At 28.5% G+C, this 25,171-nt stretch overlaps 3 protein-coding genes and 1 long non-coding RNA gene across 4 annotated transcripts; 3 read left to right on the top strand and 1 right to left on the bottom strand.

Moving 5' to 3' along the window:
- Nucleotides 1-228: 228 nt before the first annotated feature.
- Nucleotides 229-1,764, bottom strand: LOC141525030 (uncharacterized). Its single transcript, XR_012478792.1, has 2 exons — nt 1,664-1,764; nt 229-303 (listed from the first exon to the last, which is right to left on the bottom strand). It is a non-coding gene; the product is annotated as an uncharacterized LOC141525030 (long non-coding RNA).
- Nucleotides 1,745-9,806, top strand: LOC141525028 (uncharacterized). Its single transcript, XM_074239279.1, has 3 exons — nt 1,745-2,343; nt 7,807-8,159; nt 8,633-9,806. Exons 1-3 carry the CDS (start codon nt 2,261-2,263, stop codon nt 8,944-8,946), a joined length of 750 nt encoding a protein of 249 aa, XP_074095380.1. The 5' UTR covers nt 1,745-2,260; the 3' UTR covers nt 8,947-9,806.
- A 219-nt stretch (nt 9,807-10,025) lies between these two features.
- Ppt1 (Palmitoyl-protein thioesterase 1) lies at nt 10,026-12,265 on the top strand. The gene is made up of 5 exons (XM_074239274.1): nt 10,026-10,609; nt 10,806-10,915; nt 10,998-11,402; nt 11,852-12,010; nt 12,072-12,265. Exons 1-5 carry the CDS (start codon nt 10,495-10,497, stop codon nt 12,195-12,197), a joined length of 915 nt encoding a protein of 304 aa, XP_074095375.1. The 5' UTR covers nt 10,026-10,494; the 3' UTR covers nt 12,198-12,265.
- A 4,505-nt stretch (nt 12,266-16,770) lies between these two features.
- Nucleotides 16,771-20,134, top strand: LOC141524887 (putative RNA-binding protein 46). The gene is made up of 4 exons (XM_074239032.1): nt 16,771-17,890; nt 18,219-18,393; nt 18,473-18,891; nt 18,977-20,134. Exons 1-4 carry the CDS (start codon nt 17,183-17,185, stop codon nt 19,172-19,174), a joined length of 1,500 nt encoding a protein of 499 aa, XP_074095133.1. The 5' UTR covers nt 16,771-17,182; the 3' UTR covers nt 19,175-20,134.
- Nucleotides 20,135-25,171: the final 5,037 nt, after the last annotated feature.

Below are 25,171 nucleotides of genomic sequence, written 5' to 3' on the forward strand. Positions count from 1 at the left end.
AATTATGGTATTAAAATTTATCGAAGGCCAAGGACGTGCCTTCAAATCAGTGCAAATGTACTCACTTTTTAGAATGCCTAGCAAATTAAAAAATATTTGCATGACAAATTATTTAAATGACCCCTTGATTTTTATCTTCGTGAGCCTTATTCTTTTTTAGCATTCCACAAATGAGACTATACTTAAGAATAATTATCCAAAAGCCCGTTTGAATCGTTGACAAATGAGTTTTAGTAACGACTTGAATAGTTACACCAAGTATGACTAAAATATATGCAATTCATGTAAATATTCCTTTCATTTCTGTAAAAAAAAAAAAAAAAAAAAAAAAATCGTTAGATCGGAACAACAATCAAGGCCATTAAGATTTATTTGATAAACGAATGCAGTCAAATAGTCAATAGTCCATGACAATGGTCGACGTAGGAATTTATCAAGGTCTTTAGAATATGTTTTATGACCGTACTTCCGACATAAACTTTAAACAAAACAATAATAATGCAAATATACATGATCGCTAATAAGTAATAAAATATAATAAAATATATGTTAGATAATGTATTCACACTATATACAATGAGATGTATTTATTTATTATTTTAAACTTTTATGATCCATTTAAAAGCCAATTGGCAGCATATCAAAACGCGTCTAATATTGACATAAATTAAAATTATTAAGAAACAAAGCCTGATAATAATTAAATTAATAATTATGTGAATTAGTCATTCAGTATTTAACTTTAGACTTAAATTGTTGGAAATTTTCATCATAAAAATTTCATCCTGTTATTTTATTTTATTATAATACTGAAGTTAGCTGACAGCTGTCAATTTAAAAAAATTTTTTAACAAATTAATTACAATAAAAAAATCCTTCTAAAAATTTTCACTTGTAATTTTTATTAATTTTCACATGTGAAACTTTTTAATTAATTTTTTTTTTTAATTATTTAATTGCTATAAAACTCTAAAACAATTTTGAACATCTGTCAACTTCAGTTTTATACAAATTAATATGATACTGAAGTTAGCAGACGTTTGAAAATTTTTTAATTTTTTTATTAATTAAATTACAACTAAAAAAATATTTATAAAAAATTACACCTACAGTTTTTTAAGTTTTTTACAGGTGAAATTTTTTTTTTTTTATTTTTAATTGAAATTTTTTCAATAAAAAATTTCTAAAAATTTTAAAAATGTCAGCTAACTTCATTTTCATCAAATTAATTACAATTAAAAAATTTCCACTAAAAATTTATTTTTAATTTTTTTATAATAATTTAACTGTTAAAAAATTTCTAATATCAATTTCAGTGACATATTTTATTATCTAAATATAAATTAAAATGTTTATAAAAAGATTTAAGGAAGAATAAGCTTTAAAATGTGTAATTGATCTGTTTGTCAATTAAAAATATCTATTGGCGCTTTGTAAATAATAAAAGCTAAAAAAATATCAATTGGTCACGGATCATGTGGTCATCATCGACCAAAACAAATAAAATAATGTATTTTGCTTCTGCACCAAAGATCTACGATACAAAAATAAAAACAATGTTACGCTAAATGCTCCAATGCAACAGACAAAGAAAGAATAATGTGTGACAACGCCGCGGCGTATTAAAGACTGTGAAAGTAGGGGATCTCCCACTTTTTCCTACCTACTCGCCGCGTGTTGATATATAACTCCAAGAGCGTTGGACGAAAAAGCCACTCCTTTACACGTGTTCTCTCGACGCAATTGTCCTGTGCATTCTTTGTGTTTATTTTTTTTTTACCGCTAAAAAAAAATGAAGATAATTAAAAAATTATCACAGTACATTTATCTTCTCAGTAATTACAAGTAATTAAGTAATTAAAAAAAATTACCAGGACAAAAACAGTTTAAAAAAATACTAAAAACTGAGCAATGTTTTAAATAAAAGTGAAGTGCATTGAAAGTTTTTAAAATTATATTATTTAATAAAAAATAAACAATGTAAGTGATTTTAATAAATTTAAACTTCCGTATTGCTTACTATTTAGCATCTTCAGATTATAAAGATCTAATTCGTATTGAGAAAAGTGAAAGCGGATACGTTCTTCTTGAGTTACAATCTCTTGTGAATTAAAAAATAAAAAATAACTCAAGATCTTCATACCCAGGAATTTATAAATTAAATATCTGAGGCTGTGAATTTAAAAAAGAAGAAAACTATAATAAAAAAAAATCTAAATTTAATAATAAATAATATTATTATTATTATTATTGTATAAAAATGGGGATTGTATCATCAACCTTGACTCTAGTCGCAGCTCAGTTGGCTTGGAACTGTCAGAGATTCCTGGACCCACGATACAGGTTTGTAACTTCCCACTTGCCTATAACATTTAAATAATATAATATCATTAATAACCGTACTATTAATTTAATTATAGGTACTACTCATGACATACTGTAAAAATGTAGAATAATAAGCCAGTACATTTACATGTTTATAAATTATTACTATTACATCGGAGAATTGAGCATAAAACATAACATAGGGACTCAATACCGTTATGCTGATATTAAACTGTCATATGCGACTGGTTTGATTGTCATATGTGCGAGTGAATGCGAATATCGAATAACCACGCGGGTTTACTTACCCCTCCATCTGTCCTCGATCGGCGGGAACTCGACCCCCTGGTGCTTCAATAGATTATATAACGAACGGCCAGACTGTATTTTTAGCTCCCGTACTCTCGTAGATTCACCAAGCATCAGGAAATCCAATCCATGATATAAGTATATTCCTGATTAAATTCAAGTCCATCGTTTAATTTAAATGCTTTCGTTCTTAACCATCAAGTCTTCATTTCCGATGTTTATTTATCCGCCAGTCGGTTCGTTGATTCACTTTAAAGTAATCCGTCACCGCTTTGTTTTTTAAATTTACTTTGTCTTCACTAATGTGAAAAATTGCTTTATCTTATGATATTAAATTTAACTGTTATTTCACAATTTTTTATTTTTTTATTTTTTATCTTTTAAAACTTCTACATGTCAATTTTTTTTTTTGCCATAATTTATTTGCTATAAAATTTTAAAAATAATTAATTTTCATAAAGAAGAAATCTTTTAATACTTATTGTTTTAAAAGTATCATATCGATCAATAGACAGTACATTGATGTTTACTTATATATATTTTTATTTATTTATTTAATACACGAGTGAAGCCTCATCGAAAGGCTCTAATTAATACTGGGATTCGTTTATCTTACAAATAAGATCTTGTTACGCGTCACTTACACTTCCGTATACAATGATAATTATAAAACACAACGAGAAAGTTTATTTAGTTTTTTTATTTTATAAATATTATAGTAAACTATAAATATTTAGTTAAGAAAAGTTTACATTTTTTTTCCTCTCTTTTCTCTATCATACTTGTACGACAAATGGAATCTTAAAATAAATTTTATGTATAAATAAATTAAAATATTCCAAAAAAGCTCTTCGCTTTACGATAAATAATTAAATTAGCAAAACATGTTTGAAAATTAACTATCAATCGCTCTTAAATTTTACTTTTATAATACTTACACACATAAACATATCCATATCCATAACATTTGACTACGAAAGATGAATAATAAGTAATAATTAAATAATAAATAAATAATTAAACTTCACAATGGAATTCGGATCAAGGCTTGTCAAAGAAGTATAAATAAGAATCTAGTGTTGAGGGACTTAGATGATTAATCCACTGATGACTCAAGTTTCAAGCTGTTAAGTTAATTATTTTTCTCACTTATTACTTATTAAATTTGATACCTTCCATAAAAACGCTATTTATTATCGTCGTATATCTAAAACTCCTTTATTATTAATCACATAAATTTTTTCTTCCGATAAATAACTTACATTGTTTGTAAACAAACAAAGTTAATACTCTAGTGGGCAAATATAATAATGAATTTACAAACTTGGATTTTTACCTTGAACTCTTGCAGCTCTACTTATTTCCAGTTTTATTTGTCCTAAAATCAAAATAAATTTTAGTAAAAATTAAAAACAATTATAAAATTGTGTGAGAATAATTATTAAACAATTGTAATGAGTAATGAGAATGACACAGGTAGTTATAGCATAATCATTATAATTGGCTGCGTGCCAAGCTATGAGCTTGAGTGCACGAGTACTTAAATCACAACTCATCGTACCCGTGCATACGTACTCTTTCATTCCATCTCCACCCATATGTGTAAAAGTATACGTTTAGTTATATACTCACTGATACATATGTATGAGCCTACTATATATATAGTATCCCGTATCATTTTAGTCCCATGTACTCCTTTTTCCGGTGTAGCGTGTGTACTATGATCAACTTTATGCTTCAAGTTCATGGTCTTCGTGGTAGCTCTTTTTTTTTTATCCACCAGCCTACAAAAATATGAATCACGCTAACATTACATATATTTAGTAAATTATATCTAAAAAGTCAAACTCCATATATGTACATGCATATATTTTTTATGTGAAAATGTTGCAAAAAAAATTAAAAAAAAATTGCATTCGTAAAAAACTTGAAAAATTGTAAATGCAATTTTTTAAATCTTATTTAATTAAAAAAAAAAAAAATTAAAAATTAAAAACGTCGGTTACACAGTAAAAAATTTTTATGTTAAATATTTAACACTTTTTTGTGTTAATTTAACACAATCAAAGTTAAATTTACATATAAAAGTGTTAAATAGTTAATACAAAATTTTTTACTGTGTAACTTTAGTATTATCAAGTGAAAAAGAAAAAATAGAATGGAATGAAACAAAAATGTTTAGACTATTTGAAACCGCTTTCATTTAATCATAAATTAATTTTATTTTAATTTTATTTTTGGTTGATAAACAGGTTCAGGAGGAAAAAAAATACTGAAATGAAAAAAGAATATACATACCCTCTGACTCTCGTTCTCATTCCATCCGCGTTTTATTTTCAAATCCATGGACTAACTTTCACTTGGTTGCATGCAATATTATTTTATTATTTGTTTTCATGACGTGAGTAGGCTTGGAATTGTACGTATATATATGCTTCATTAACTCAACTTATTGATGTATTGATACATCTGCATTTATTTATGGTTCAGCAGAATGTTTAATATTTATCGAACGTCCTGAAAATAAGTGCGTAGCTTAATAATAGCGATGTTGTAATTAGTATAAACTCTAAGTTAAGTAATATGAGATCCTAAATAACAAAAGATGATTATGTAATTTTTACATGAAGAAATGAATGTAAAAAATGAAGACATAGTTTGGTATAAAACATTTAATTTACCTGTAATTCATTTGTATTGGATGTAATACATGTGTTTATTGCAAGAATATTGCGTATAACTTACAGGAGAATTAATAGAATGATGTTTCTATTAATCCACGGCATTGACCATGAACTCGAATGTAATTGTAGGAATACATATGTGAAGGACACGATTGTTGATGGTTAGCAAGTCTGAAAAAGGAAGAAAAAAATTAATTACTATTGAGTTCAAAAAATTAGTACTTTTTATTAGATTTTATCTTGCAATTTACGATTTAATTTATGCTAACTTTGTAAGTAATATACGATTATCGGATTGTGATAGCGTGTATTATAATGAAAAGAAATTTAAACTTTCATGCATGAATACACTTGAATAATAAGTTTAATTATAATCACAATAGTGAGATGTATTATTATTTTGAGTGAATGTACGCAAGTAACTCTCAATGGTAAATATATATATATATATATATATATTTTTTTTTTTTTGCTGGCCTTGCGGGAGGATTTTATTTTTAATTTTCAAATTTATTCAGATGCTTGGAAATATTAAATTCATTCGATTAATTTTATTTTTAGGTATTACTTCTATTCAATAAATATAAACTTATAGTTTGTATGAACTATAAAAATTTTTTAGATTAAAATAGAAATAATTTTTTACAAATGACGTATCGATTTTTACAGATAATTTTTATCGTTTGCTATACATAAGTATTAAATGAAGTGATAAGATAGAACGTAATATCATAAATATATATGACAATGAATAGAATAAAATTAATAAAAGAAAATAATTGGATAATTTATCGAGATACCGTATAAAAAAAATCAATCAGTAACAGCAATATGTACTCACTTTGTATCGATAACTATTTTTTTTTCGTTTTTATCTAAGTACATTCTATAATAGAAGATAAAAATTTAAGTAAACATCCAGCAGAATTAATTATTTATTTAATTTTTTTAATTACACGAATCTTACTCGTATTTCATAATTGATATGTTATAAATTATTTTTTAAAGTAATTGAGTGTAATTTATTGAATATATTGATAAAAATATTAAGTATCATTTAAATATGATTAACATTTATGTCAATAGAAGAAATTTCAGTTCTATAGATGATTGAAAATATTTCATTGGATTATTTATTGAATATGCGAAAGTTATTTGATTTTATTTGTAAAAATTTTCAGTAAAATTAATAATAATAATAACAATAATACAATTTAAATATTCCTAAATTCTTAAATAAATTTTTAGAGCAAAATTTTACAAGTTTGATTAATTTCCCAAAAATTTGGAAAAATTCAAACAATTTCTGTTAAATTAAACTTGAAGCTACTTAATTTAAAATTAACTTTAAAAAAATTACATTTATAAAATTAATTAAAAACAACTTTTGTAAAGAATTTAAATTTCTATAAATTAACAAATATTCACCCATGTTAATTAAGTAAAAAATCTAAAATGACAATGAATATTAAAATAAACATCTGCTGTTTTAATAAATACATTTTTTTGGTACCCTGAAGAATAGTGAATTTTTTAAACAGCTTACATACATATAAGTCTATATTTACACTCCGATTACAGAGATAAATAAAAAGTTAGGAAGCATTCAAAAACATGTTTACAAACAGTACGGGTTATAAATAAAGTGTTTTTCTTTTTTTTTTTTTTTTAAATACTATAAAGCCCTGCGTGAATGATTCTTGTCACCCTTGGAATACGGCAGTCCCTCGGCATGACCTCGGCGGGGGTCATACACCCGAGCAAAATGTACGTGTGGTGCTTGAAATAAAACAAGTCACGAGTAAAGATGAAACGAGTACAACTTGAGCTCGAGAAGTATAAATCTAAATGCTCCTTGTGCTTGGGTATAGTGGTGTAGATAATAACCAAGTAGATGATGACGATGGTACCGATTCCTACTACTACCAGTGATTAAATTTGATGACATCGTGATACCAGCACACTACCCACTCAAAAGCTTTAGTGCATCTCTTAAACATGAAACACGTTGCTCTTGTACTAAATTCAACTTATTTTACTCACTTGTAAAAATTTACTCACTTGTTGCTCTTGATACATGAATACATTCCTCCAATTTGATTAATAAATTATACTTGAAAGATATGATACGGCGTACAGTAATGAGACATTTGAGATTTATATCACCATACTTAATGAATTCTATTTAAAAAAAAAAAAAAAAAAAAAAATGAATTAATATAATTAATAAAAATAAATTTAAGTACTTGATAATTTACCTTTTAAGAAGCCCGCCGCTGGCATACTGATGGTCATTATTAAATTAATTTAAATATTAGTTAATACTAGATTTAAAATCACATGATTGGTCCATTAAAGTCTAGAGGGTTTAATCTTTGGCATTGTAAAAATAATAAAAATATCTCCCGGATTGCAGCTTGCTTTTATTTAGCAACTGAAAACAAATTCAATTGCCAAATTTATTAATAGATAAAATATTATGTTTTAGATATGTTGAGCCAACTAAAACCTTGGAAGCTTCATCAGCACCTGCAGCAGTATCAACAGGAATTGATGAAGCTAAAAATCAACAACCAGTACCACGTGTTCCGGATACTTTTTCTAGTCACCAAGAAAATCGGAACAGACGAGCTGCTCAGCTGAGGTACAGACGCAAACGACCTTCCAGTTTTGATGCATCTTTTATTGCCAAGAGTATGATTAGAAATGGAATTCCAGTATCCGCTGGATCTAGAGTCGTCTCATCAACGCCCAGTACTTTGAAAAGACAGCAGGCTCCTCAGTGGAGTGAATCTTCTTCGGCATCCGCCTCTTCTTCCTCTTCTATATCTTCTAGTGAAGGTAAATTTATTATTCCTGTAATGTTAAATAAAAATTTATTAATCATTGATTAAGCAATCTGCAGTCACTATGTGACTGCCAAAAATTTTGAACTATAAATAAATAAAATTTGGTTTTAGTAAATAATGACTTTTGTTATATTGCACTGTACTTTCTTAAATATTGACATTTTTAAAGATATAAGCTCATCCCGACGTTACACTCATCAAGAGCTTTCATTTGAGTACCCACATGCATTTTTGATATATTTTTCATATATAATATATATAAATATATGAAAAATTTATGTGGGTACTCAAATGAAAGCTCTTGATGAGTGTAACGTCGGGATGAGCTTATATCTTTAAAAATGTCAATAGTTCACAAGATACAAGGTTATTTCTTAATTATTGGCATTTTTAAAGATGTAAGGAGACAAAATTGTTTTTATTCTCTTAATAATACAGATAATTAATAAATTGAATTTATTGCAGACTCTGATGTAGACATCAAAGCAAGCAACGAGAAAATTCTGGAGAGAACCAACATACAGACCGAAGAAAACAACAATAATGATGATGAAATTGTTGGTCAAAAGTATACCATGTCTGCTGCGGAAGAAGCTGCGTTCAGAATGACTCTCGGGCGAGGACACTTCAGCAGATCGAAAAAGGATCGATTTCTCAATCACTTGAGACTTGAAAAACGACTTAACGACCTCAATCGTGAATTCTTTGAGCTTACGTGTCGTGCTCACTCACGGTCACTTTATCGTCATCATTCGGGAGATCTGAGAAAAATTGTTTAGTTTATTTAGATTTATATTCATACTGTAATTTTAGTTTTTTTTTATTATTTGATAAACAGTAATTATCAATTATTATTTTTTTAATAATTGATTTAATGATAAAAGCAAATGCGATTTAAATACTCAGTAAAATTTTTACTGTATAAGCTTAGTTATTTATTTAAAAAATTCATTTGACAAAGTTATTTGTTTTTATTTATAATAAGTAGATTGCAGCATTTGTCCTGATGATAAATATCAATGTATAAAAAAATCGCACAAACGATTTTAGATTATTCTTACGAATCTCGTGATAAAGAAATTAATCAAAATCAAATTTCAAAGACTGAAAATTTTTTTTCATTGTAATTTTTGACTAGTCTAATATTCGATCTACTGGAGAATTAAGATTATGATGATGATAATCAATGAATATAATTATTTTTGTAAGTTGATAGAATAAATATTTAAAATGTTAAATATTTTTTTTTTTAGCATTAAATTGAGAAAGTGATAATTCAATACTAAAGTGATGACTAACGGTTATTAATATTTAGAGATTAAATTTTAATCAGTGTTATGACTAACTTTTTTTTTTTTTAATCCTTTGAGTATGAGGTATTTTACTGAAGCAATTTTTTTTTTATTTTATTTTATTTTTTTTGTATAAATGTGTATGAGTCATCGAACGTAAAGAATGTGCCATTTAATTGTGAGATGAAAATAATATTTTAAAATTTTTAATTATGAGCTTATTGTTATTGAAGATGATAAATGATAACATAATGATAATTAAGGGTAAAAATACCGGTTAGATGTATAAAAGTATAATATTTTTTATATTCTTCATATATTAAAAATAAAAAATACCGAAATATGTTTATATTGTGTCTGAAACCATTTTACCCCAATTCTATTGATAGTTATAGAATAATATAAATAAAAAAAAAAGTAGGAAAATTAACTTAGCAGATAGTTGATAATTTTAAGAATTTTTAAAACAAAAAAAAATTGACATTTAGAAATTTAAAAAAAATATAAATGCAATTTTTTTTAAATAATTTTTTAGAAGAAATTAATTTGTTAAAAAAAATTAAAAAATTGTCAAATGACAGCTAACTTTAATGTCATAAAAAAAGTCCCGTTAATTGTTTCTAATCGTACAATAACTTTTAATTGTAAATATAAAATTAAAAAGATTAAATTAAAGAATAGTATATTTTTAATTGCAGTTATTAAATTTATCTGATTATTAATTATAAAAAAAAAATCAAAGATTTTATCAGAAGAAATATAATTTTTATAATTAAAAATAATTAAATGAGAAAGTTTCCTGTGGAATCCGTTCGAGGCGTGCTTGTATTATTATGTTATATATATGTACTTGGGAATAATAATAAAATATAAACAAGTACACAGAGTTTGCGCCGGGAGATATTTAGTTTGATCAACCAGTTAGGTCGAGACCTTTAAAGAACATCACTGTAATTTCAATCACTCTTTAGAGTGAATATATTAAATTAATTTAATATTGATAGAGTATTTATAAATTTATTAATTGCAAAGAAAATGTATAGTTTAAAAGCAGAAATTGTCTTTATATTTTTTGTAATAAATTCCTGTCAACATTTGATTGCTCTAAAAAATAACAATCCCACACCTGTGGTACTGTGGCATGGAATGGGTAAGTTTGCACAAGCATGTGACAAATAGTTCAATTTAAAATAATTAAATACTGCTATATACATACGTAAGTAAATCTAAAAAATTATAGCCACTGTGATGGCTGTCGGGTGTTATTTTCCACTCTGTCCTGATTCAAATGCTGACTATGCGTCATTTACAAGCCCAAGCGGTAAATTTAAAATTTTATTCTTCAGGTGACAGTTGCTGCTTTTCATTTAGTCTTGGAGCAATAAAGAATATTATTGAAGAAGAAATACCAGGTATATACGTTAAGTCTGTAAAAATTGGAAATAACGTTATAGAGGTAATTACTTTTTTAATTTATGATTAAATTAATTCTAATAAATATTTAGTGCTATAATTTAATAAATAATTATTACTTACAGGACGTTGAGAACAGTTACTTTAAAAATGTTAACGAACAAATAGAAGAAGTTTGTGAAGACTTGGCGAATGATCCGAGTTTAAAGGACGGATACAATGCAATTGGATTTTCACAAGGAGGACAATTCTTACGAGGTCTAGCTGAAAGATGTCCAATTCCACAGATGAAAAATCTCATTTCGCTGGGTGGCCAACATCAAGGTGTATACGGGCTTCCTAATTGCGGATCTTTGGAGCATAAAGCTTGCGATTACTTGAGACGAATGCTAAACCATGGAGCTTACTTGTCTTTCATACAGAATCGATTTGTACAAGCTGAATACTGGCACGATTCGCTGCAAGAAGACGAGTACAGGAAGAATAGTGTCTTTTTGGCAGATATCAACAATGAGCTCGTAGTCAATGAGGTAAAAATAGCAATAAAATTTTTTTTATGTATTATTAATTTTTTTTTGCTATTTATATTTACTAGCAATCTTGCAGTCACTATTTGACTGCCGTAAGTTATGAACTATAAATAAATAAAATTTAGTTTGAATAAATAATGAATTTTGTTAAATTGCACTGTATTTTCTTAACTATTGACCTTTTTAAAGATATAAGCTCATCCCGACGTTACACTCATCAAGAGCTTTCATTTGAGTACCCACATCAATTTTTCATATATTTATATATATTATATATATGTATATATGAAAAATATATCAAAAATGCATGTGGGTACTCAAATTAAAGCTCTTGATGAGTGTAACATCGGGATGAGTTTATATCTTTAAAAATGTCAATAGTTCACAAGATACAAGGTTATTTCTTAATTATGTATTCTTTTAATAATATGAATGATTTATGATTCTAGACTTACAAAGAAAATCTTCAGCGTCTGGAGACTTTGGTGCTTGTCATGTTTGAGAAAGATACAATGGTACAGCCACGAGAGAGTGAGTGGTTCGGATTTTATAAACCTGGCCAATCAGTTGAACTACAGACACTTCAAGACTCTGATCTTTATATCGAGGTACTTGATTCTGAAATATCAAACAATAAAATTAAATTTAATTATTAATTTTTTATTTCAGGATCGTTTGGGTTTGCAGCAAATGGACGAAGCTGGTAAAATTCATTTTCTATCAATACCAGCTAACCATCTGCAATTCGACGAAGACTGGCTAAAAAAAGAAATTATTCATAAATATCTTGTATAAATAATTATCTCTAGTAGCTGTAAATTTTTTTTATTTTAATTTTATAAAATAAAAGTAGTTTACCTGAATTAGAGAGTTAAAATTTTGAAATAAATATAAGCTAGCTAGAAAGTGGTGCCACCTTGGATAGAGAAACAACCGACAGATGTAAAGTACCATCAGAATATCTCCAGCCTACAATCTTGCACCAGTTGATACAACAGCCCGCATTTTAAATAAACCCACCACCAAAACTAATCATCTAAAGACTTTGTTATCTATTTTCTATCAAATAAATTTATCTTGGTATTTAAATCTCTTGTAGCTAACGTATAAAGCAATCATTGGATTAAATCGAGAAGATCAGGACCATTAGTAGCGATCTATCATGAATATCCTTTGGTTCAGCGCCCCATCTCAAGTGCCCTCATCACAAGGGTCTATCTAAAACTCAAGGGCCATCAGTAAAAGATGAAAAGGTCCTCGTAGAAGAATCAGATGTACTCTTTACTCCATTTGCATAATCAAATCGTATAAATATCGCACGTATCCACTAAAAAGAAAAAATAATTCATCTGAGTACAAATAAATCTCTACAAAATAAAACACGTATGTATAGATATAAAAAAGAAGAAAAAAAAAATGATACATTTATGGATAAAATAATATACTGACGATACAAACGCCTACTGTACGCGTTATGTTTGATGCTCCCATTAAGAGATTACATTATGACTTTCACTTTGTACACCTTTCTGTTATCATTCCCCTAGTCCCCTGATCCTCATCTTCATGCACGCGCACCCCCAACACCGCGTTAAGCTCCCGTATGTGCGGGATGAACTGTGTCCTTGGTAAAAGAGAGTTCGACATTGTGAGCCGTGAGCTAGCTAGGGGGGTCTCGCGTGAATAAATATGTTTTATGTAAAAATGTAACTGCCCTTTTCCGCCCTCTCACTCTTTAGCATCCTCTTTTGCCTCTTTACCCTACACTCCTTTACTCTGCCCATCCTTTTGACTACAAACTGCACTACATCGATGTGTATCCCCTGACTCCCCTTGCTCTTGGATCCCTCGTAAACACGGTCATCATATGATTACACTTTTTTCTTTCTCGCTCATCCGTTTTTTCGCACCCTTTATCTCCCCTTTACTGTTTTTTATTTTTTATCTTTTGGCCTTTCCACCCCACCTTCCCCTCTGGACCATCTACATCTCTATAACTTCAACTGTTACCGCCTCCTTCCATCGAGCTGCCTACAGACATTACGTGATGAGATATTCCTCCGCGAGAAATCGCGTCAAGACTTTTGACGCCCTTTTTTTGTTAAACTCTATGCGTTTTTCTCTTCCTTTGTTTAGAGCTCTTGGTGTTACTTCTACTTGTTTGCTATTTCTTAGTTTTTTTTTTCTTTATTATTTTCAACTTTTTAACACTCTGCCGTTTTATTCATCCCATTTTTTTTATACTGCTGCTACTCTTGATTCGACGACTCGTGCTCTTTATATCACTCCCCGTTTGTTATTGCTATTCTTGACAGCGCGATTACGTTCAACTTTTGCAAGGACTTGATGCTGTGGAAATTCTGACAGATGACAATTGAGTTTAGGTCTATCTTTATCTTAAATCGCTTTTCAATTCCATTTATTTCCAATAAATATTTATCTTCTGGAGATTAAAACATATTAATTCGTATAGTCTGTAAAAAATATTTTTTTTTGTTAGTTTTTATGATAAAAGAAATAAGTCATAAAATTTTAGAGACTGAGTTAATGGATAGAAAAGAGAGAAAGTTGTGTGGATGACTTTTTTGCGTTTTACTTTTTTTTTTTTTTTTTTTTTTTTTTTCTACTGGTAAGAGAGGGTGAGCATCCCTTAGCTGTCATACCTATATATACACTAGTTTTCTCTCCAGCCCTGGATTGGCAAGTACGATTAGCATATCATTCCGTGCTTTTGTCAACAGTTTTGCGGAATACTTCAAAGCTCCGTGTGTTACATCTAAGGTACTGAAAGAAAAAATAAAGTTTGGACCGAATGAAAGAAGACAATCGATCTACAATCGTAATATGTCTATTATTTTTCTTCTTTTTCACATATTTTTTTAATTTTTTTCCCTCTTACTCTTATCCAATGATAAAAAGTTGTATCTTTAATATTCGTTGCAAATATATAAAAGAATCATCAGTATAAAGAATTTTTATATTCATCATTACCATTCGTTTTAATTGGAAAAGTACCCACGAGCTACTATACATATTATATGTTTAATAATTGTAAAAGAAAAGTCGTGAAGTAATTCGTATCGAAGTTATTCCAAAGAGCCTTTTATCATTTTTATATATATCGTGCTTCTTTATCATAATCTGAAATTAAAAAAAAAAAAAAAAAAGATATATACATACGTACCTCTGGCTATTGCTAGCTAAATGTGACATGTAAATTTACAGGTGTTAATACCAGTGAACACGATAGTACGGAATATAATGGTGGTTAATCATAAATTTGAAATACCACTGATATCCGAAGAAGTCATATGTGAACATATATAGAGATATATTAGAGGTACGTATATAATAAGCCGGAGGCTAGTATTTCAACATCACAGAATCATGACGATACACACCAGACATATTAATCAAAATCTGTACAATCGCGTTAATTTATTTCCTGTATGACCAACGTACAGGAAATCTTTTAATTATTCAGCCAATACTATTCGTTAATGACTGCTCCAATAATCAATTAGATCCGTCAACTTTTTGATGACTTAGATTATAATTAATTATAATATGATACTATATTTGTAAATACTCCAATATTTTTTTATATCTTATTATTTTTGTTTTATTACTTCTCTTTTGTATAAGTTACCAGTACAGCGCACTTAGTTTTAAGTTATACTTTGTAATCTGTATCAACTTATTTAGAGACCCTGTTATTGGCCTTTTCGCTGTTGGTTGTATTGAAGGAAATAAATAAATAAATAAATAACAGGATCTGAAAGAAAAAGAAGAAATAATAATAATCGAGATAAAAAAATTTTGTTTTGTTTGAATATGCGATTTTGCAAATCAAGCATTTGATATATTGGGATAAGACAATACTAATTGGAAGTTTTCAATGGATGTTTAATGTTTATTATTATTTTTTTATGCTGATGATTATCATGATGCTATTTTAGAATGTCGAGGATACATACCCCCTAGGAGTCAGCAGATATTCGCGAAAACAATGAGCTGAGAGGCTGCATGCGATTCTTCATCTTTTCTCCAGTTGGCTATTGCCGGGCCCCTGTATATATGTGATTGTGGAGCAGTGGATAGCATTGTTATAATATACCCCGTTGTTCTACCACCCGCGCGGGACCGCCTCTCGTCTCTTTCAGCGTCGGCGCGACTTTCCGTGTACTAGAACGTTACCAGAAGAGTAAGTAAAGATACACAGAGAGTACAAGCGAGAGACAAATAGAGGAATATGATGTCGAGTAATATGGATTCCGCTTTGTCGCAAATTTGCGGCAATGCTAATGGACGAATCGTAAAATATTCTTTGCATTCATAAGCTAGTACTATCTCTGTTACTCTCTTTACATTACTCAATTGATCTGGCTCGAGCTCTTCTTCTTACTCTCTTACGTCCATACAAAGTACGTTGGGTTTATGTGGATGCTCGATGACAATCAATTAAAAGCTTCTTTCAATTTATTTGTGTGCTTTTAAAGTCTGAAAAAAAATTTTAATAAAAGACATCACTTAAAAACATCAACTGAACACATAATACTTATATAAAAAAAATTTTATATATATATATATATATATATATATATATATATATATATATATATATATATATATATATATATATATATATATATATATATGATAACGAATCATTGTACTTACAAAATAAAAAGTATGAATATGAGTTGAAAAAATTATTTCAAAAGCTATTGATTATAATAATAATTATGAAATGAAAATAAAAATTAAATTAATAAATTTAAAAATTTGTTTTTTAACAAATAATTTAATGATACTGAAATTATTAGACATGTGACAATTTTTTTTCTTTTTATTAAAAATCGATTATAAAAAAAAATTTTTTTTTTAATTTTCACTTGTAATTATTTAAAATTTCTAGATTTGGAATTTTTTTATTTGTGAATTTTTTTTTTTAGATATGCAATTTTTTAAATTTTCTACATGTGAAACTTTTTAACGTAATTTTTTTTATAATAATTTAATTGCTATAAATATCTAAAAAAATTTTTATATCTGTCAACTTCAATGTCATGTTAAATGTCGGCTAACTTAATATTCATAATATAAAAAACATCATAAAAAACAATTACATACCTTAAAAATTGAAGAAAATAATAATTGCAATTTTTTTTTAATTTTTTATGAGTGTTAGTTTATTTTTTATGTAAATAAAAAAAATGTCTCCTAATTTCAGGATGGTAAGTGAAAATTTTCCTACAAAAAAATTTTGTTTTCTAAATTAATAAAATTATAAAAATTATGGTAAATTTTATTTCTCTACTCATTGCACGTACACAAAAAAAAATGAATTTCGGAATTGCGTGTTTAGGTAAAAAAATTCTCCGAATGGAACGACAGTTGAAGTTCTGCGAAATTTCTTACTACAATGTCTTTGTTTGACTTCGCGACTCCAGCGGATAAAGAGTTAGAAGTTGAAAAAAAAGGTATCGAGTGGCGTTGTCGTTGCCGAGAAGTTAATTAAATTTAACGTGATTGGCTGAAGAAATTTCTCTATCTACAATTCTGAGAATTTAAAATCGAGAGCGGGAGAAATATAGTAGTTTAATTTAATTTCGGGGGTAAGTATCTCATTCCTCAGTCACCTTTGGTTAGAGATTGACTTAATTATATCAATCAGTCCGCGGTTTGTCTTACGTTAAAAAATAAAACAATCAAGTAAAAATAATTTTAATAATTACTATATAATCAAGTGAACTGAATTAAATAAAAAAATAAAAATTATGGAAAATTATTCAAGTGAAGTGATGAGCGAGTTAGAAGAAAAAACTAATGAGTGTTGTATATCCGAGCGTTTAATCGATTTGATGAATCGTACTCACTACGAGTTAGTTCAAGAGAATGGCCAACGTCGTTTGACAGCTCCAGAGCTCACCAAGGAGTACCGTGACCGCATCAAAGGAGCTGAAGTTTTTCTGGGACGCCTCCCACGAAACTGCTATGAAGATGAACTGATGCCGGTGTTGGAGAAGGCTGGACGTCTGCTGGAATTGAGGTTGATGCTAGATTTTTCTGGAACTACTCGCGGCTACGCGTTTGCACTGTATGAAGATGCCAAAACTGCTCGACGTGCTCGTACTATGCTTGATGGCTATGAAATAAGGCCTGGGCATAAAATTGGTGTCGTTAAATCTATTGACAACTGCAGACTCTTCTTTGGAGGTGTTCCCAAAGATAAAAAAAAAGCTGAGTTTGCTGAAGAATTGGGGAAAATCCTCGACGGAATTTCAGACATTTATTTGTATCCAAATGCTCAAGATCGTACACAAAATCGTGGATTCATTTTTGTCGAGTTTAAAGATCACCGATCAGCTGCAATGGCAAGACGTAAGCTCATTCCTGGCAGAGTTATGTTGTGGGACCATGAAGTAGCTGTTGATTGGGCAGATCCTGAGCCTGGAGAGTCTTTAGATGATGAAGTTATGGAGAATGTAAGTAAATTTTTAATTTCATTATTTTTTTTCATTTATTTTTCATGAAAATTAAATTAGTCGGCATCTAAAAATTTTTATTGAAAAAATTATTACAAAAAAATAAACGACATTAAAGTTAGCAGTCACTAGAAAATTTTTAAATTTTATTTAATAAAAAAATTATTTTTAAAAAATTGCATTTTTAATTTTTAAAAATTTCTAAATATGCATTTTTTTTGCCATAATTTATTTGTTAGAAAAAATCATTAAATATTGGCTAAATTTATTTTCATAAAAAAATTAATTTTTGTCAGCTAATCTGATGATAATTTTTTTTTTTGTTCAGGTGACTGCTTTGTTCGTCAGAAATTTACCATTGGAGCTTCCTCACCAAAAAGTCCGTGAAGTTTTCCACAGAACAACTGGTGTACCGATTCTGAAATTGAAAAAAATTAATCACTTTGCTTTTGTTCACTATGAAACTCGTGAAATGGCTAAAAAAGTACTTGAGATCATGAATGGTAAATATAAAATAATTAATAAATAAAAATAATAAAATTTTTTATGAATATTTATGAAAATTGATTTTATATTTTTTAGCTCCAAATGGAATTGCGGAAATACAACAGTGGGAGATTTGCTGGGCTAAGCCAATTGGTTCAACAAAAATACAAGAGCGACAGCGCGCAATTCAAGAAGCAGCTGGTACAGAAAAATTCCGCGATAATCAAGTTCTTATCCAGAATAATCAACCAAATGGTACTAACAATAAACGTCAGAGTACAAAGAAAAAGTCCAAGAACGCTGAACCACGTAGTCCTGACGTTAATCGCAGTTTACCGTCGACTGTAAGCACTTCTCCGGAGATCGGTTGTGTCACCATAGCTCCAATCAGCCCGCCGTGTATCATTCCAACGGACTACAAAAAAATTTTAGAAAATTTTATTGCTCAAAAGTTCGGTGCCCGATGCCACTTTATTTGTATGCAAATGTTTGTACCTGTTGGATTTATTTGTAAGGTAAACAATTTTTTAATTTTACAGGATAATTGATTTAAAAAATTCTATTTTAAAATAATCTAAATACATTTATAATTTTTTTTAGATTTCAATAGTCTGCAACAATCAAATCATGTATGAATTCCAAGGTCAGCTTTATCAAACTCAAAATCAAGCAATTAATTTGACATCTCGAGAGGTATACTACCAACTTGTCAATAACTCTACTGTGCCTGTTATTGTTCCACCAAATGTTTATTCATCATCTAATTATCTGTTTGGCCAAAGCCAAGCTTGTCATTAAGTATCATTTTTTAATTTTATCTTTTAATATTTTTACTATTTTTTTAGCCATGCTTGTCTTACATTTAATTAATAATTTTTAATCCTTTTTTTTTATGTAAATTTATGAATTAACTCGCATACTGGAACTATGGTAATTGTAAATCCGTGATAACTAGTACTTAAGAAGAATTTAGATTATAGTTCAGTATAATAAGCGTTAATTTATAAATATATTTTATCATTGTTCGTATAATTATTTTTACAATCTTACAAAAGTATTTGTCTTAATTAATCATTGTTTTTCTTTGTTTTAAATAATTTAAAACACTTGCTTGTGAATTTTAAAAACCAAAGTTTGATACAATTAATTAATATTTTAATACTTTTATTTAAATTATTATTGTTTAATTTTAAACTTCTTTAAAATAATTTAAATAAGTCTTAAATGAATAAACATCAAAGCATTTTCTGTGTAATGTTACTTGATGTAATGAACTCAAAAGTTAATAAAAAAAAAAAAAAATTAAATTAATTATTATCATAATAAATTAAATTATTGAAAATAAAAAATATCAGTACAGGTGACTAAAAAATACAAACAGGATGACAAAAAGAAGAAAACAATGGGGTATTGTGTAACGCGCTGGTCAGGATACTTTGCAAACGGCTCCGAAATCGTTGAAGATAGAGGATACGACGCAGATGGATAAAAAAAAAAAAGGAAGAAAACTAAAGGTGAAAAAAAAAGTAAAACCGAGAGAACTGCATTCATTCGTGGAGCGCGAAACGGCCGAGCAAAATTCGCGAGTTTCCTTTTTATTTGGAAGTTGGAGGAAAAAAGCAGACCAAGGAAGAGAGAGAAAGCGGCGCTGGAGGAGAGAGAGGAGAAAATAGCGAATGAGTGCCGAAAATAATATGCTGGACAATGGGCATTGTTTACTGTCGGCCAGGTATGATTCGCTAGAATTTTCCCTTAGTGTCTGTACCTTGTTTTCCCTCCTCTTAATACTCGTCTTCCATCCATCTGAGTTTTTCAGACATCCGATGCCTTTATTTAAAGTTCTCATCGACTCTTCATCATATCTACAATGCCTTTAATTTATTCCAGGTCATTTGTCTGCTATCTAAATTAATTAACAAAAAAATAATAATTAGTAATAATTAACTAGCAACCTTGCAGTCACATTATGTGACTGCCGTGAGTTGTGAACTATAAATAAATAAAATTTGGTTTTAGTAAATAATGACTTTTGTTAAATTGCACTGTACTTTCTTAACAATTGACGTTTTTAACGATATAAGCTCATCCCGATGTTACATTCATCAAGAGCTTTCATTTGAGTACCCACATGCATTTTTGATATATTTTTCATATATACATATATGTAATATATATAAATATATGAAAAATTGATGTGGGTACTCAAATGAAAGGTCTCGATGAGTGTAATGTCGGAATAAGCTTATATCTTTAAAAATGTCAATATTTCATAAGATACAAGGTCATTTCTTAATTATTGACTATTCTGGAGACAAAATTTTTCTTATTCTCTTAATAATAAAGATGATAATTAGTAATAAAAATTAAAAATAAATAATACAACCATGAAAAAAAAAAAATACCAGTGAGTGTTTTGTTAAAAATATTTGAATAGTTGATAATAAAAAATAAAATATATTAAAAAAGTTTATAATGAAGGAAAAGCTGGATCCTGGCATTGTATTGGCCCGCGCGAGAGAAACGAACGCTTGAGGGCACGTAAACGGAACAAATTTTCTCTTGTCCATAAGCGAGAGAGGCTTGATTAAAATATTAATTGAGATGGAAATAACGGACCATCACACTCCAGAGAATGACAGGCAAACTTTAAATCCCCCACATCTTAAAATAATCTATAAAACAAAAAACAACAGAATAAAAAAGTAATGCCAGTGAATTAATCTCCAGCATAAATGAAATGGGAGGTTTTTGTTTGAACGAATTTTTTTAAAGGAATCAAATGAAAAGAAAAAATAATAAAAATAATAGTATAGAGAATATGATAGAACTTTATGAATGTAAGATGATTGCACGTTTGAAGTCGAGCGAGGCGTCCGTTCATTCGAGAGTAATACCGTGTAATGGAGTTGTTGGTCCCCATCATATGTGTGTATACTCGGGGGAACAATCAGACTAGTATACCAATACTCCAATTCCCAAGCATTATCGTATAATAATAATCATCGTTATCGTCATCATCCCCTTTCGTCCCAATCACTTTTCAGACTCACAACAATGCAAAACTAATCTTATAGGCGCACTACTCAATGTTTGGGGTCAACCAAAACTCAGCACGTGATTTCATTTACGCTAAAGTCAAATCACAACCCTAAATCTGTTCATTCAATTCCAATGCTCATCAACAAATTGATCCCATATCAATCTTGTATTTAATCCTGTAATAATTATTCTCTCATCAAACAAATTTGTCTTTAAATTATTACTTATTAAATTTATTTGTTTTATTAACTTTATTAATTAATAATCTAATTTTAAATCATGCAGAGAAAAAAAATTTATTTTTTAAAAAATGGGTATTGTTGTTACAAAAAATTAATTTGTTGAAAATTTGTAATTATTTTTTTTTTTTTAGCTGAATAAATAAAAAATTTTCTCACAGTAATTTTATTGTTGAAAAAAAGTTTTCTTGATTTGTAAAAAAAATAATTTTAGATAGACAACTTGCGAAATTTCATCTAAAATTATTTTTTCTCAAATCTAGAAAATTTTTTTTTCAACAAGAAAAATTTTTATTTCTTCAGCCAAGAAATAAAAATTTTTAAAAAATTAATTTCTTACCACAAAATTTCTCATTTTTTTCAAAATAAATTTTTCCTTTCTTAATTAAGTATTACTTACTTTTTTTTTTTTAATTGTCGAGATATAAGGTGTTGATATTTTTAGTAAATTACAAATCCACTTAGGCTTGACAATTTTATTTATTTTCAGTCCCATGGGGTCTTTTAAAGCGTGCTTACAACCGTAGGACGTCTGACATGTGTATTGTAGACACGCGTCATCACATTTTATATGACTTGTTGACTTGATTGTGGTTTTTTAACAACCCTCTAGACATAATTGCTTGATGATGTTTACTTATATGATTTTTTATTAGTCGTTGTAGTCAAAATTGAGTGATTCATAAACAATTTTGACATAAAATATTATCTGGAACAAAACTAATATTAGAATAAAAGTGCTCTATTTTATCTCACAAGACTGAAATATTTTGTGAATAAAATTTTTGTAATAAAATATAATAGAGCAACGGTAAAAGACAGAAGATTACATTAAAGAGAAGATAACAGAGAAAGCACTTGGTTGCTCGGTTCGTTTCTAAGGAGATCGCTCGTGATGAAGTTGATGCTCTGGATCTACCAACAACTTATTCCTCCTTATTTATTCTCCGTCTTGTTCTTACGCAAAGGATAAACTTTATCGGGTTGAATATTCAATGATGCTAAAGAGAAGTACCTCCAAGTAGTATTCATGGTATAAGTATACTTTGGTATCCTTATTCGCGAAACGATGGAGTAAATGGCTGACTAATTAACGATATTTCGACAGTAATTAAACACATCCAATCTCAAGTCCGAGGGTAATTTACTATGGTTTTAGTAAGAGTATATAAGAAGGAACCAAAAAGAGAATTTTAGTAGTAAAGTTACCTCTCCCGAAGATGCCGCAACGACCAAAACCACCGTCTATCCTATCCGTTTTTTATGGCATCGCCGAAAGCTACTACTAAAACCGCTATTGGCTTTTCACGGCAACCTTCATCCGCTACCATCCCTCATCGTAAAATCTCTCTTGTATCTCCATTTAAGACCTTCTAATACCTTTCATTAATTCGCTTGACCTCCCTTAAGATCGACCTACAAATAAAAAAATTTTTATTTGTTTTAATTATTATTATTAATTTATTTTAAAATAATTTAATATTTATGATACTAAATTATGAAAATTTATTTAGCTGACATCTAAAAATTTTTCTACTTTTTTTTATTCAAAAAATTATTACAAAAAAATTAAAAAAAAAATTTTCATTTGTAAAAAAACTTGAAAAACTTTAAATACAATTTTTAGAAAATATTTTTTTTATAATAATTAATTTATTATAAAAATTCACAGAATTTTTAGATCTCTGCTAATTTTAGTATAATTAATATTTTTGTTAATTAATATTATCGTTTAATAGTAATTGGTATAAATTAAAATTTTAATTAATAATCAACTATTACGCTTACCGATTAATATATTTTAATTAAAAATGGATGATGTCTGCATTATGCCTAAAAATACACTGACAATTCCATTGATTGGTTATCATATTGACTGTATGAATGTACAAATCGAAATAAACGAGTAGCAATGATTAATTGCTGGTAATTAGCACCCTAATTAACGAGAAAACGATATTATTCTCCCTACTGAAAAAGAGTTTAACAATTGTCGGGGATGCACAAAGGCACATCCCGAGGATTTAGTTTTTTTTTTTCCATTCTTTCTTTTCTTTTCCCATCAACAATGCATCGAGACACACATATACACATACGAACATGTATATGTATAACAAGTATGCAGTTTTTGCACATCTATCTTGTATATATTTATGTACATACATTGATACCAATGTCTGTGTGTGATGAATGTCAAATTATATATGCATCCGGACGTCGTTGTGATCACTGTAATTAGTTCCATTTACGTGAGGTTGTCATCGATGCTTCAGAGTGTACTGTGTACCAAGCGTTCATGAATCTCGAGCCGGTATTTTATCTGAATAATTCTCGTGGGAAAAATATTGTTTCTTCCGTTTCTCTGAAAATAATAAAAAAAAAAAAAAAAAATGAAACAAATAAAATACCTCGTCAATATTATTTATCAATTATTCTGAACATTATTTCAATAACTGGTTATTAATTTATTTTTTAATCATAATTATCTTATACAGACCTTCAATAATTCCCTCTGAAAGTTTACTAATTATTATTTAGTATTTTTTAAAATTATTTAATTAATTAATTAAAATTAATTAGCAAAATTGATAGTCATATGATGAAAAAAAAAATATATATATCTAATTTCATTAAATGGTTTTTTAATTAGTTTTGCGGTCGTGATTGAACGTAGCGAATTAATTAATGAAGTAAATAGAATAAAATGAGACAGTAAAGCGAACAGTTGGAAGTTTTTAGTGAGAAAGAGAGAGAGAGAGAAAAGGGGAGAGACTGAAGCGCGCGGTAGTGGGCTTATCTATCTCGCTTGGTGATTCTGCACGAGGGTGGTTTTAATTACCCCTTCCACTATTACCATCTAGGCAAAACCAACCCCGTTAGTGGATTCATTTAGTCGCATTACCACTGCTCAAAGTATACATACACACGTATATATATTTGTAGGATGTACACCCTCCACTCATCTAGCTTCTCTTACCCACTGTAGACTGGTTACTTTCCCTTGCACGGGTACCTACATTTTATTTGTCTATATACGGTATCATCCCTCTTACTTTACTTGCCGGATCTGTAAACATATGTATACACACATGGATCAACGTGTGAGTAAAACCCAGAAGCACATGTATGAGCTTTACTTATCCCCAGTGTAAATGCATTCAACCGAGCTTAGGGAACACCTCCTCGGACCTTGTAAAAGCTCACGATGTCACTTATATAATACCGACTAAACGTGTTTCGGTTTTCTATTGACAAGTTTAATCCCAAAGTAATTAGACTAATGTTTCATTACAATCTGAAAGAAAAAAAATATATGTAATTTTACAATTTAAAATTTAGAGAAAATAAGACAAATAATAATAATTATTATTATTATTGTCTTTTTGTTAAAAGACAAAAGACCACTATGCGAGATAAAGAAACGAATACATATCTTTATACATTATACCGTCGACATTTTATTGTTTCCGACCCTTGTATTCGCCATTTCACGCATTTCTATATGCGTATGTTGCGG

Source organism: Cotesia typhae, unplaced genomic scaffold, assembly GCF_013202065.1.
Source record: "Cotesia typhae breed Kobodo isofemale line unplaced genomic scaffold, CoteBio_Ctyphae contig_23, whole genome shotgun sequence".
In the NCBI taxonomy this organism is placed as follows: domain Eukaryota; kingdom Metazoa; phylum Arthropoda; class Insecta; order Hymenoptera; family Braconidae; genus Cotesia; species Cotesia typhae.